The 14,753-nt window shown below is 50.5% G+C and overlaps 1 protein-coding gene across 4 annotated transcripts in view; it reads left to right on the top strand.

Moving 5' to 3' along the window:
• Positions 1 to 14,753, top strand: part of KIFC3 (kinesin family member C3) — a 93,523-nt gene that overhangs the window by 45,512 nt on the left and 33,258 nt on the right. For all 4 annotated transcript variants that reach the window (XM_088458432.1, XM_088458434.1, XM_088458435.1 and 1 more), the window contains 3 exons: positions 398 to 545; positions 835 to 965; positions 1,060 to 1,171. In XM_088458432.1, coding sequence (XP_088314558.1) covers positions 398 to 545; positions 835 to 965; positions 1,060 to 1,171 — 391 coding nt within the window. The remainder of the gene's footprint in view (positions 1 to 397; positions 546 to 834; positions 966 to 1,059; positions 1,172 to 14,753) is intronic.

Below are 14,753 nucleotides of genomic sequence, written 5' to 3'. Positions count from 1 at the left end.
TCCACGCTGAGCAATATGTCACTATACACAGGTCACCGAAACCTTCCCCAGCCACTCTGAGCAATATGTCACTATACACAGGTCACCGAAACCTTCCCCATCCACGCTGAGCAATATGTCACTATACACAGGTCACCGAAACCTTCCCCATCCACGCTGAGAAATATGTCACTATACACAGGTCACCGAAACCTTCCCCAGCCACGCTGAGCAATATGTCACTATACACAGGTCACGTACACTGACCACCGAAACCTTCCCCATCCACGCTGAGCAATATGGTATACACTGGTTAGACACTTAGTGACTGAGGTAATCCCCTGCCACTAAGAGAAGAGTGTCCCTATACAGAGAGAATTAGAGACCATTGTTGGCTGACTCTGCACTTGTCCTATAGCTGGAGCTGTATGTTTCGGAGCTGGATCGTTCTCAGGCGCAGATGGTGGATGAGTTCCAGGCTCTCCAGGAACAGAAGGAACTTGCGGTTTCTGAGGCGTTTGAGCGCGCCCAGGAGGAGATGAGAGCTGTGCATCAGAGCCTGGATGGTGAGTGCCCCTCACATTAGTGATGCCAGCCTGACCAGTAACACATTCATTTACCCATGACCAGTACATCAATGCAGCAAGACAGAGCCCCCTGTCCCCCTCCCTCCATATAATCTACTGCCCCCAATACTATTCCCTCACCTCTTATTAATCGCCCCAGTCTTTCCCCGTCTTCTGTCTGACAGCTCCCGGCCACCTGTAGAGCCAGGCGCTGAGGCACTGGGGCGCTGAGGCACTGAGGCACCGGGAGTGACTGTAACATCTCTGACACTCTCTCCAACACTCTCAGGTGTCCGCAGGAATCTCCTCATGCTGCAGCCGGCTCTCCGCACTCTGACCCATGACTATAACACCCTGAAGAGACAGGTGCGAGACTTCCCCAGGCTGCTGGGTGACGCCATGCTGGAGGCACGGGACGAGGTGCGAGGTTTGGGGATCACATCACATATCGCATCTTATTAATGGGAAGAATTTTATCTACAACATTTTTTTTTTGCCTATTTATTGTTAACAGTTCTCACAGGCTGCGAAAAGCATTCAGGGTGCAAACAGTGACCTTCTCTCCAAATACAGGCGAGAACTTCACCAACGGAAAGAGTGTCACAACCAGCTGGTACGTCTGAGAGGTGAGTGTGCAATACACAGTGCACAGGGACATGTGTGCAATACACAGTGCACAGGGACATGTGTGCAATACACAGTGCACAGGGACATGTGTGCAATACACAGTGCATAGCGAAAGGTGTGCAATACACAGGGACGGGTGTGCAATACACAGTGCATAGCGAAAGGTGTGCAATACACAGTGCATAGCGAAAGGTGTGCAATACACAGTGCATAGCGAAAGGTGTGCAATACACAGGGACAGGTGTGCAATACACAGGGACGGGTGTGCAATACACAGTGCATAGGGACGGGTGTGCAATACACAGTGCATAGCGAAAGGTGTGCAATACACAGTGCATAGCGAAAGGTGTGCAATACACAGTGCATAGCGAAAGGTGTGCAATACACAGTGCATAGCGAAAGGTGTGCAATACACAGTGCATAGCGAAAGGTGTGCAATACACAGTGCATCGGGAAAGGTGTACAATACACAGTGCATCGGGAAAGGTGTGCAATACACAGTGCACAGGGACGGGTGTGCAATACACAGCGCAAATCGAAAGGTGTGCAATACACAGCGCACAGGGACAGGTGTGCAATACACAGCGCACAGGGACGGGTGTGCAATACACAGGGACGGGTGTGCAATACACAGTGCATAGCGAAAGGTGTGCAATACACAGGGACAGGTGTGCAATACACAGTGCATATCGAAAGGTGTGCAATATACAGGGACGGGTGTGCAATACACAGTGCATAGCGAAAGGTGTGCAATACACAGCGCATAGCGAAAGGTGTGCAATACACAGCGCACAGGGACGGGTGTGCAATACACAGCGCACAGGGACGGGTGTGCAATACACAGTGCATCGGGAAAGGTGTGCAATACACAGTGCACAGGGACGGATGTGCAATACACAGCGCAAATCGAAAGGTGTGCAATACACAGCGCACAGGGACGGGTGTGCAATACACAGCGCATAGCGAAAGGTGTGCAATACACAGCGCATAGGGAAAGGTGTGCAATACACAGTGCATAGCGAAAGGTGTGCAATACACAGGGACAGGTGTGCAATACACAGTGCATAGCGAAATGTGTGCAATACACAGTGCATAGCGAAAGGTGTGCAATACACAGTGCATAGCGAAAGGTGTGCAATACACAGTGCATAGCGAAAGGTGTGCAATACACAGTGCATAGCGAAAGGTGTGCAATACACAGCGCACAGGGACGGGTGTGCAATACACAGCGCATAGCGAAAGGTGTGCAATACACAGCGCATAGGGAAAGGTGTGCAATACACAGTGCATAGCGAAAGGTGTGCAATACACAGGGACAGGTGTGCAATACACAGTGCATAGCGAAATGTGTGCAATACACAGTGCATAGCGAAAGGTGTGCAATACACAGGGACAGGTGTGCAATACACAGTGCATAGCGAAATGTGTGCAATACACAGTGCATAGCGAAAGGTGTGCAATACACAGTGCATAGCGAAAGGTGTGCAATACACAGTGCATAGCGAAAGGTGTGCAATACACAGCGCATAGGGACAGGTGTGCAATACACAGCGCACAGGGACAGGTGTGCAATACACAGGGACGGGTGTGCAATACACAGTGCATAGCGAAAGGTGTGCAATATACAGGGACGGGTGTGCAATACACAGTGCATAGCGAAAGGTGTGCAATACACAGCGCATAGCGAAAGGTGTGCAATACACAGCGCACAGGGACGGGTGTGCAATACACAGCGCACAGGGATGGGTGTGCAATACACAGTGCATAGCGAAAGGTGTGCAATACACAGGGACAGGTGTGCAATACACAGTGCATATCGAAAGGTGTGCAATACACAGCGCACAGGGATGGGTGTGCAATACACAGTGCACAGGGACATGTGTGCAATACACAGTGCACAGGGACATGTGTGCAATACACAGTGCATAGCGAAAGGTGTGCAATACACAGTGCATAGCGAAAGGTGTGCAATATACAGGGACGGGTGTGCAATACACAGTGCATCGGGAAAGGTGTACAATACACAGTGCACAGGGACGGGTGTGCAATACACAGCGCACAGGGACGGGTGTGCAATACACAGCGCAAATCGAAAGGTGTGCAATACACAGCGCACAGGGACGGGTGTGCAATACACAGCGCATAGCGAAAGGTGTGCAATACACAGTGCATAGCGAAAGGTGTGTAATACACAGTGCATAGCGAAAGGTGTGCAATACACAGTGCATAGCGAAAGGTGTGCAATACACAGCGCATAGGGAAAGGTGTGCAATACACAGTGCACAGGGACAGGTGTGCAATACACAGCGCACAGGGACGGGTGTGCAATACACAGGGACGGGTGTGCAATACACAGTGCATAGCGAAAGGTATGCAATACACAGGGACAGGTGTGCAATACACAGTGCATAGCGAAATGTGTGCAATACACAGTGCATAGCAAAAGGTGTGCAATACACAGTGCATAGCGAAAGGTGTGCAATACACAGCGCATAGGGAAAGGTGTGCAATACACAGTGCACAGGGACAGGTGTGCAATACACAGCGCACAGGGACGGGTGTGCAATACACAGGGACGGGTGTGCAATACACAGTGCATAGCGAAAGGTGTGCAATACACAGGGACAGGTGTGCAATACACAGTGCATAGCGAAAGGTGTGCAATATACAGGGACGGGTGTGCAATACACAGTGCATAGCGAAAGGTGTGCAATACACAGCGCATAGCGAAAGGTGTGCAATACACAGCGCACAGGGACGGGTGTGCAATACACAGCGCACAGGGACGGGTGTGCAATACACAGTGCATAGCGAAAGGTGTGCAATACACAGTGCATAGCGAAAGGTGTGCAATACACAGCGCACAGGGATGGGTGTGCAATACACAGCGCACAGGGATGGGTGTGCAATACACAGTGCACAGGGACATGTGTGCAATACACAGTGCATAGCGAAAGGTGTGCAATACACAGTGCATAGCGAAAGGTGTGCAATACACAGTGCATAGCGAAAGGTGTGCAATACACAGTGCATAGCGAAAGGTGTGCAATACACAGTGCATAGCGAAAGGTGTGCAATATACAGGGACGGGTGTGCAATACACAGCGCATAGCGAAAGGTGTGCAATACACAGGGACGGGTGTGCAATACACAGCGCATAGCGAAAGGTGTGCAATACACAGGGAAAGGTGTGCAATACACAGTGCATAGCGAAAGGTGTGCAATACACAGTACATAGCGAAAGGTGTGCAATACACAGCGCACAGGGACAGGTGTGCAATACACAGCGCACAGGGACGGGTGTGCAATACACAGGGACGGGTGTGCAATACACAGTGCATAGCGAAAGGTGTGCAATACACAGCGCACAGGGACGGGTGTGCAATACACAGTGCATAGCGAAAGGTGTGCAATACACAGTGCATAGCGAAAGGTGTGCAATACACAGCGCACAGGGACAGGTGTGCAATACACAGTGCATAGCGAAAGGTGTGCAATACACAGTGCATAGCGAAATGTGTGCAATACACAGTGCATAGCGAAAGGTGTGCAATACACAGTGCATAGCGAAAGGTGTGCAATACACAGCGCACAGGGACGGGTGTGCAATACACAGTGCATAGCGAAAGGTGTGCAATACACAGTGCATAGCGAAAGGTGTGCAATACACAGTGCACAGGGACAGGTGTGCAATACACAGCGCATAGCGAAAGGTGTGCAATACACAGTGCATAGCGAAATGTGTGCAATACACAGTGCATAGCGAAAGGTGTGCAATACACAGTGCATAGCGAAAGGTGTGCAATACACAGCGCACAGGGACAGGTGTGCAATACACAGTGCATAGCGAAAGGTGTGCAATACACAGTGCATAGCGAAAGGTGTGCAATACACAGTACATAGCGAAAGGTGTGCAATATACAGGGACGGGTGTGCAATACACAGTGCACAGGGACATGTGTGCAATACACAGTGCATAGCGAAAGGTGTGCAATACACAGTGCATAGCGAAAGGTGTGCAATACACAGCGCACAGGGACAGGTGTGCAATACACAGTGCATAGCGAAAGGTGTGCAATACACAGTGCATAGCGAAAGGTGTGCAATACACAGTACATAGCGAAAGGTGTGCAATATACAGGGACGGGTGTGCAATACACAGTGCACAGGGACATGTGTGCAATACACAGTGCATAGCGAAAGGTGTGCAATACACAGCGCATAGCGAAAGGTGTGCAATACACAGGGAAAGGTGTGCAATACACAGTGCATAGCGAAAGGTGTGCAATACACAGTGCATAGGGACAGGTGTGCAATACACAGCGCACAGGGACGGGTGTGCAATACACAGGGACGGGTGTGCAATACACAGTGCATAGCGAAAGGTGTGCAATACACAGTGCATAGCGAAAGGTGTGCAATACACAGTGCATAGCGAAAGGTGTGCAATACACAGCGCACAGGGACGGGTGTGCAATACACAGTGCATAGCGAAAGGTGTGCAATACACAGTGCATAGCGAAAGGTGTGCAATACACAGGGACGGGTGTGCAATACACAGTGCACAGGGACAGTTGTGCAATACACAGTGCATATCGAAAGGTGTGCAAAACACAGGGACAGGTGTGCAATACACAGTGCATAGCGAAAGGTGTGCAATATACAGGGACGGGTGTGCAATACACAGTGCATAGCGAAAGGTGTGCAATAGACAGCGCATAGCGAAAGGTGTGCAATACACAGCGCACAGGGACGGGTGTGCAATACACAGCGCACAGGGATGGGTGTGCAATACACAGTGCATAGCGAAAGGTGTGCAATACACAGGGACAGGTGTGCAATACACAGTGCATATCGAAAGGTGTGCAATACACAGCGCACAGGGATGGGTGTGCAATACACAGTGCACAGGGACATGTGTGCAATACACAGTGCACAGGGACATGTGTGCAATACACAGTGCACAGGGACATGTGTGCAATACACAGTGCATAGCGAAAGGTGTGCAATACACAGTGCATAGCGAAAGGTGTGCAATACACAGTGCATAGCGAAAGGTGTGCAATATACAGGGACGGGTGTGCAATACACAGCGCATAGCGAAAGGTGTGCAATACACAGGGACGGGTGTGCAATACACAGCGCATAGCGAAAGGTGTGCAATACACAGGGAAAGGTGTGCAATACACAGTGCATAGCGAAAGGTGTGCAATACACAGTGCATAGCGAAAGGTGTGCAATACACAGTACATAGCGAAAAGTGTGCAATACACAGCGCACAGGGACAGGTGTGCAATACACAGCGCACAGGGACGGGTGTGCAATACACAGGGACGGGTGTGCAATACACAGTGCATAGCGAAAGGTATGCAATACACAGTGCATAGCGAAAGGTGTGCAATACACAGTGCAATACACAGTGCATAGCGAAAGGTGTGCAATACACAGTGCATAGCGAAAGGTGTGCAATACACAGCGCACAGGGACGGGTGTGCAATACACAGTGCATAGCGAAAGGTGTGCAATACACAGTGCATAGCGAAAGGTGTGCAATACACAGGGACGGGTGTGCAATACACAGTGCACAGGGACAGGTGTGCAATACACAGCGCATAGCGAAAGGTGTGCAATACACAGTGCATAGCGAAATGTGTGCAATACACAGTGCATAGCGAAAGGTGTGCAATACACAGTGCATAGCGAAAGGTGTGCAATACACAGTGCATAGCGAAAGGTGTGCAATACACAGCGCACAGGGACGGGTGTGCAATACACAGTGCATAGCGAAAGGTGTGCAATACACAGTGCATAGCGAAAGGTGTGCAATACACAGGGACGGGTGTGCAATACACAGTGCATATCGAAAGGTGTGCAAAACACAGGGACAGGTGTGCAATACACAGTGCATAGCGAAAGGTGTGCAATATACAGGGACGGGTGTGCAATACACAGTGCATAGCGAAAGGTGTGCAATAGACAGCGCATAGCGAAAGGTGTGCAATACACAGTGCACAGGGACAGGTGTGCAATACACAGCGCACAGGGACGGGTGTGCAATACACAGTGCATAGCGAAAGGTGTGCAATACACAGGGACAGGTGTGCAATACACAGTGCATATCGAAAGGTGTGCAATACACAGTGCACAGGGACATGTGTGCAATACACAGTGCACAGGGACATGTGTGCAATACACAGTGCATAGCGAAAGGTGTGCAATACACAGTGCATAGCGAAAGGTGTGCAATACACAGCGCATAGGGACAGGTGTGCAATACACAGCGCACAGGGACGGGTGTGCAATACACAGGGACGGGTGTGCAATACACAGTGCATAGCGAAAGGTGTGCAATACACAGCGCATAGCGAAAGGTGTGCAATACACAGCGCACAGGGACGGGTGTGCAATACACAGCGCACAGGGACGGGTGTGCAATACACAGCGCAAATCGAAAGGTGTGCAGTACACAGCGCACAGGGACGGGTGTGCAATACACAGCGCATAGCGAAAGGTGTGCAATACACAGCGCATAGGGAAAGGTGTGCAATACACAGTGCATAGCGAAAGGTGTGCAATACACAGGGACAGGTGTGCAATACACAGTGCATAGCGAAATGTGTGCAATACACAGTGCATAGCGAAAGGTGTGCAATACACAGTGCATAGCGAAAGGTGTGCAATACACAGTGCATAGCGAAAGGTGTGCAATACACAGCGCACAGGGACGGGTGTGCAATACACAGCGCACAGGGATGGGTGTGCAATACACAGTGCATAGCGAAAGGTGTGCAATACACAGGGACAGGTGTGCAATACACAGTGCATATCGAAAGGTGTGCAATACACAGCGCACAGGGATGGGTGTGCAATACACAGCGCACAGGGACGGGTGTGCAATACACAGGGACGGGTGTGCAATACACAGTGCATAGCGAAAGGTGTGCAATATACAGGGACGGGTGTGCAATACACAGTGCATAGCGAAAGGTGTGCAATACACAGCGCATAGCGAAAGGTGTGCAATACACAGCGCACAGGGACGGGTGTGCAATACACAGCGCACAGGGATGGGTGTGCAATACACAGTGCATAGCGAAAGGTGTGCAATACACAGGGACAGGTGTGCAATACACAGTGCATATCGAAAGGTGTGCAATACACAGCGCACAGGGATGGGTGTGCAATACACAGCGCACAGGGATGGGTGTGCAATACACAGTGCACAGGGACATGTGTGCAATACACAGTGCACAGGGACATGTGTGCAATACACAGTGCATAGCGAAAGGTGTGCAATACACAGTGCATAGCGAAAGGTGTGCAATACACAGTGCATAGCGAAAGGTGTGCAATATACAGGGACGGGTGTGCAATACACAGTGCATCGGGAAAGGTGTACAATACAGAGTGCATCGGGAAAGGTGTGCAATACACAGTGCACAGGGACGGGTGTGCAATACACAGCGCACAGGGACGGGTGTGCAATACACAGCGCAAATCGAAAGGTGTGCAATGCACAGCGCACAGGGACGGGTGTGCAATACACAGCGCATAGCGAAAGGTGTGCAATACACAGCGCATAGGGAAAGGTGTGCAATACACAGTGCATAGCGAAAGGTGTGCAATACACAGGGACAGGTGTGCAATACACAGTGCATAGCGAAATGTGTGCAATACACAGTGCATAGCGAAAGGTGTGCAATACACAGTGCATAGCGAAAGGTGTGCAATACACAGTGCATAGCGAAAGGTGTGCAATACACAGCGCATAGGGAAAGGTGTGCAATACACAGCGCACAGGGACGGGTGTGCAATACACAGGGACGGGTGTGCAATACACAGTGCATAGCGAAAGGTGTGCAATACACAGTGCATACCGAAAGGTGTGCAATACACAGTGCATATCGAAAGGTGTGCAATATACAGGGACGGGTGTGCAATACACAGTGCATAGCGAAAGGTGTGCAATACACAGCGCATAGCGAAAGGTGTGCAATACACAGCGCACAGGGACGGGTGTGCAATACACAGTGCACAGGGACGGGTGTGCAATACACAGCGCAAATCGAAAGGTGTGCAATACACAGCGCACAGGGAAAGGTGTGCAATACACAGTGCATAGCGAAAGGTGTGCAATACACAGTGCATAGCGAAAGGTGTGCAATACACAGCGCATAGGGAAAGGTGTGCAATACACAGTGCACAGGGACAGGTGTGCAATACACAGCGCACAGGGACGGGTGTGCAATACACAGGGACGGGTGTGCAATACACAGTGCATAGCGAAAGGTGTGCAATACACAGGGACAGGTGTGCAATACACAGTGCATAGCGAAAGGTGTGCAATACACAGGGACGGGTGTGCAATACACAGCGCATAGCGAAAGGTGTGCAATACACAGCGCACAGGGATGGGTGTGCAATACACAGTGCATAGCGAAAGGTGTGCAATACACAGGGACAGGTGTGCAATACACAGTGCATATCGAAAGGTGTGCAATACACAGCGCACAGGGATGGGTGTGCAATACACAGTGCACAGGGACATGTGTGCAATACACAGTGCATAGCGAAAGGTGTGCAATACACAGTGCATAGCGAAAGGTGTGCAATACACAGTGCATAGCGAAAGGTGTGCAATATACAGGGACGGGTGTGCAATACACAGTGCATCGGGAAAGGTGTACAATACACAGTGCATCGGGAAAGGTGTGCAATACACAGTGCACAGGGACGGGTGTGCAATACACAGCGCACAGGGACGGGTGTGCAATACACAGCGCATAGCGAAAGGTGTGCAATACACAGCGCATAGGGAAAGGTGTGCAATACACAGGGACAGGTGTGCAATACACAGTGCATAGCGAAATGTGTGCAATACACAGTGCATAGCGAAAGGTGTGCAATACACAGTGCATAGCGAAAGGTGTGCAATACACAGCGCATAGCGAAAGGTGTGCAATACACAGGGACAGGTGTGCAATACACAGTGCATAGCGAAAGGTGTGCAATATACAGGGACGGGTGTGCAATACACAGTGCATAGCGAAAGGTGTGCAATACACAGCGCATAGCGAAAGGTGTGCAATACACAGGGACAGGTGTGCAATACACAGTGCATATCGAAAGGTGTGCAATACACAGCGCACAGGGATGGGTGTGCAATACACAGCGCACAGGGATGGGTGTGCAATACACAGCGCACAGGGACGGGTGTGCAATACACAGGGACAGGTGTGCAATACACAGTGCATATCGAAAGGTGTGCAATATACAGGGACGGGTGTGCAATACACAGTGCATAGCGAAAGGTGTGCAATATACAGGGACGGGTGTGCAATACACAGCGCACAGGGACGGGTGTGCAATACACAGCGCAAATCGAAAGGTGTGCAATACACAGCGCACAGGGACGGGTGTGCAATACACAGCGCATAGCGAAAGGTGTGCAATACACAGTGCATAGCGAAAGGTGTGCAATACACAGTGCATAGCGAAAGGTGTGCAATACACAGTGCATAGCGAAAGGTGTGCAATACACAGTGCATATCGAAAGGTGTGCAATACACAGCGCACAGGGATGGGTGTGCAATACACAGCGCACAGGGATGGGTGTGCAATACACAGTGCACAGGGACATGTGTGCAATACACAGTGCACAGGGACATGTGTGCAATACACAGTGCATAGCGAAAGGTGTGCAATACACAGTGCATAGCGAAAGGTGTGCAATACACAGCGCATAGCGAAAGGTGTGCAATACACAGTGCATAGCGAAAGGTGTGCAATACACAGTGCATAGCGAAAGGTGTGCAATATACAGGGACGGGTGTGCAATACACAGTGCATCGGGAAAGGTGTACAATACACAGTGCATCGGGAAAGGTGTGCAATACACAGCGCACAGGGACGGGTGTGCAATACACAGCGCAAATCGAAAGGTGTGCAATACACAGCGCACAGGGACGGGTGTGCAATACACAGCGCATAGCGAAAGGTGTGCAATACACAGCGCATAGGGAAAGGTGTGCAATACACAGTGCATAGCGAAAGGTGTGCAATACACAGGGACAGGTGTGCAATACACAGTGCATAGCGAAATGTGTGCAATACACAGTGCATAGCGAAAGGTGTGCAATACACAGGGACGGGTGTGCAATACACAGTGCATAGCGAAATGTGTGCAATACACAGTGCATAGCGAAAGGTGTGCAATACATAGTGCATAGCGAAAGGTGTGCAATACACAGTGCATAGCGAAAGGTGTGCAATACACAGCGCATAGGGAAAGGTGTGCAATACACAGTGCACAGGGACAGGTGTGCAATACACAGCGCACAGGGACGGGTGTGCAATACACAGGGACGGGTGTGCAATACACAGTGCATAGCGAAAGGTGTGCAATACACAGGGACAGGTGTGCAATACACAGTGCATATCGAAAGGTGTGCAAAACACAGGGACAGGTGTGCAATTCACAGTGCATAGCGAAAGGTGTGCAATATACAGGGACGGGTGTGCAATACACAGCGCACAGGGACGGGTGTGCAATACACAGCGCACAGGGATGGGTGTGCAATACACAGTGCATAGCGAAAGGTGTGCAATACACAGGGACAGGTGTGCAATACACAGTGCATATCGAAAGGTGTGCAATACACAGCGCACAGGGATGGGTGTGCAATACACAGCGCACAGGGATGGGTGTGCAATACACAGCGCACAGGGATGGGTGTGCAATACACAGTGCACAGGGACATGTGTGCAATACACAGTGCACAGCGAAAGGTGTGCAATACACAGCGCACAGGGACAGGTGTGCAATACACAGTGCATAGCGAAAGGTGTGCAATACACAGTGCATAGCGAAAGGTGTGCAATACACAGTACATAGCGAAAGGTGTGCAATATACAGGGACGGGTGTGCAATACACAGTGCACAGGGACATGTGTGCAATACACAGTGCATAGCGAAAGGTGTGCAATACACAGCGCATAGCGAAAGGTGTGCAATACACAGGGAAAGGTGTGCAATACACAGTGCATAGCGAAAGGTGTGCAATACACAGTGCATAGCGAAAGGTGTGCAATACACAGTGCATAGCGAAAGGTGTGCAATACACAGCGCACAGGGACGGGTGTGCAATACACAGTGCATAGCGAAAGGTGTGCAATACACAGTGCATAGCGAAAGGTGTGCAATACACAGGGACGGGTGTGCAATACACAGTGCACAGGGACAGGTGTGCAATACACAGTGCATATCGAAAGGTGTGCAAAACACAGCGCATAGGGAAAGGTGTGCAATACACAGGGACAGGTGTGCAATACACAGTGCATAGCGAAATGTGTGCAATACACAGTGCATAGCGAAAGGTGTGCAATACACAGTGCATAGCGAAAGGTGTGCAATACACAGTGCACAGGGACAGGTGTGCAATACACAGCGCACAGGGACAGGTGTGCAATACACAGTGCATAGGGACAGGTGTGCAATACACAGCGCACAGGGACGGGTGTGCAATACACAGTGCATAGCGAAAGGTGTGCAATACACAGTGCATAGCGAAAGGTGTGCAATACACAGGGACGGGTGTGCAATACACAGTGCACAGGGACAGGTGTGCAATACACAGCGCATAGCGAAAGGTGTGCAATACACAGGGACGGGTGTGCAATACACAGTGCATAGCGAAAGGTGTGCAATACACAGTGCATAGCGAAAGGTGTGCAATACACAGTGCATAGCGAAAGGTGTGCAATATACAGGGACGGGTGTGCAATACACAGTGCATAGCGAAAGGTGTGCAATAGACAGCGCATAGCGAAAGGTGTGCAATACACAGTGCACAGGGACAGGTGTGCAATACACAGCGCACAGGGATGGGTGTGCAATACACAGTGCATAGCGAAAGGTGTGCAATACACAGCGCACAGGGATGGGTGTGCAATTCACAGTGCACAGGGACATGTGTGCAATACACAGTGCACAGGGACATGTGTGCAATACACAGTGCACAGGGACAGGTGTGCAATACACAGCGCATAGCGAAAGGTGTGCAATACACAGGGACGGGTGTGCAATACACAGCGCATAGCGAAAGGTGTGCAATACACAGCGCATAGCGAAAGGTGTGCAATAAACAGGGACGGGTGTGCAATACACAGTGCATAGCGAAAGGTGTGCAATACACAGTGCATAGCGAAAGGTGTGCAATACACAGGGACGGGTGTGCAATACACAGTGCATAGCGAAAGGTGTGCAATACACAGTGCATAGCGAAAGGTGTGCAATACACAGTGCATAGCGAAAGGTGTGCAATACACAGTGCATAGCGAAAGGTGTGCAATACACAGTGCATAGCGAAAGGTGTGCAATACATAGGGACGGGTGTGCAATACACAGTGCATAGCGAAAGGTGTGCAATACACAGGGCACAGGGACGGGTGTGCAATACACAGTGCATAGCGAAAGGTGTGCAATACACAGGGACGGGTGTGCAATACACAGTGCACAGGGACAGGTGTGCAATACACAGCGCATAGCGAAAGGTGTGCAATACACAGGGACGGGTGTGCAATACACAGCGCATAGCGAAAGGTGTGCAATACACAGCGCATAGCGAAAGGTGTGCAATAAACAGGGACGGGTGTGCAATACACAGTGCATCGCGAAAGGTGTGCAATACACAGCGCACAGGGACGGGTGTGCAATACACAGGGCATAGCGAAAGTTGTGCAATACACAGGGACAGGTGTGCAATACACAGCGCATAGCGAAAGGTGTGCAATACACAGGGCATAGCGAAAGGTGTGCAATACACAGGGACAGGTGTGCAATACACAGCGCACAGGGACGGGTGTGCAATACACAGCGCACAGGGACGGGTGTGCAATACACAGCGCATAGCGAAAGGTGTGCAATACACAGTGCATAGCGAAAGGTGTGCAATACACAGGGCATAGCGAAAGGTGTGCAATACACAGTGCATAGCGAAAGGTGTGCAATATACAGGGACGGGTGTGCAATACACAGTGCATAGCGAAAGGTGTGCAATACACAGCGCACAGGGACGGGTGTGCAATACACAGTGCATAGCGAAAGGTGTGCAATACACAGGGACGGGTGTGCAATACACAGTGCATAGCGAAAGGTGTGCAATACACAGTGCATAGCGAAAGGTGTGCAATACACAGGGACAGGTGTGCAATACACAGCGCACAGGGACGGGTGTGCAATACACAGCGCATAGGGACGGGTGTGCAATACACAGCGCATAGCGAAAGGTGTGCAATACACAGCGCATAGCGAAAGGTGTGCAATACACAGTGCATAGCGAAAGGTGTGCAATACACAGTGCATAGCGAAAGGTGTGCAATACACAGTGCATAGCGAAAGGTGTGCAATATACAGGGACGGGTGTGCAATACACAGTGCATAGCGAAAGGTGTGCAATACACAGCGCATAGCGAAAGGTGTGCAATACACAGCGCATAGCGAAAGGTGTGCAATACACAGGGACAGGTGTGCAATACACAGGGACAGGTGTGCAATACACAGGGACAGGTGTGCAATACACA

This window comes from Taudactylus pleione, unplaced genomic scaffold (genome assembly GCF_031769625.1).
Source record: "Taudactylus pleione unplaced genomic scaffold, aTauple2 ptg000832l, whole genome shotgun sequence".
Lineage (NCBI taxonomy): Eukaryota > Metazoa > Chordata > Amphibia > Anura > Myobatrachidae > Taudactylus > Taudactylus pleione.
Note: the sequence above shows the minus strand (reverse complement) of the source record. Positions and strands in the feature narration are given on the sequence as shown.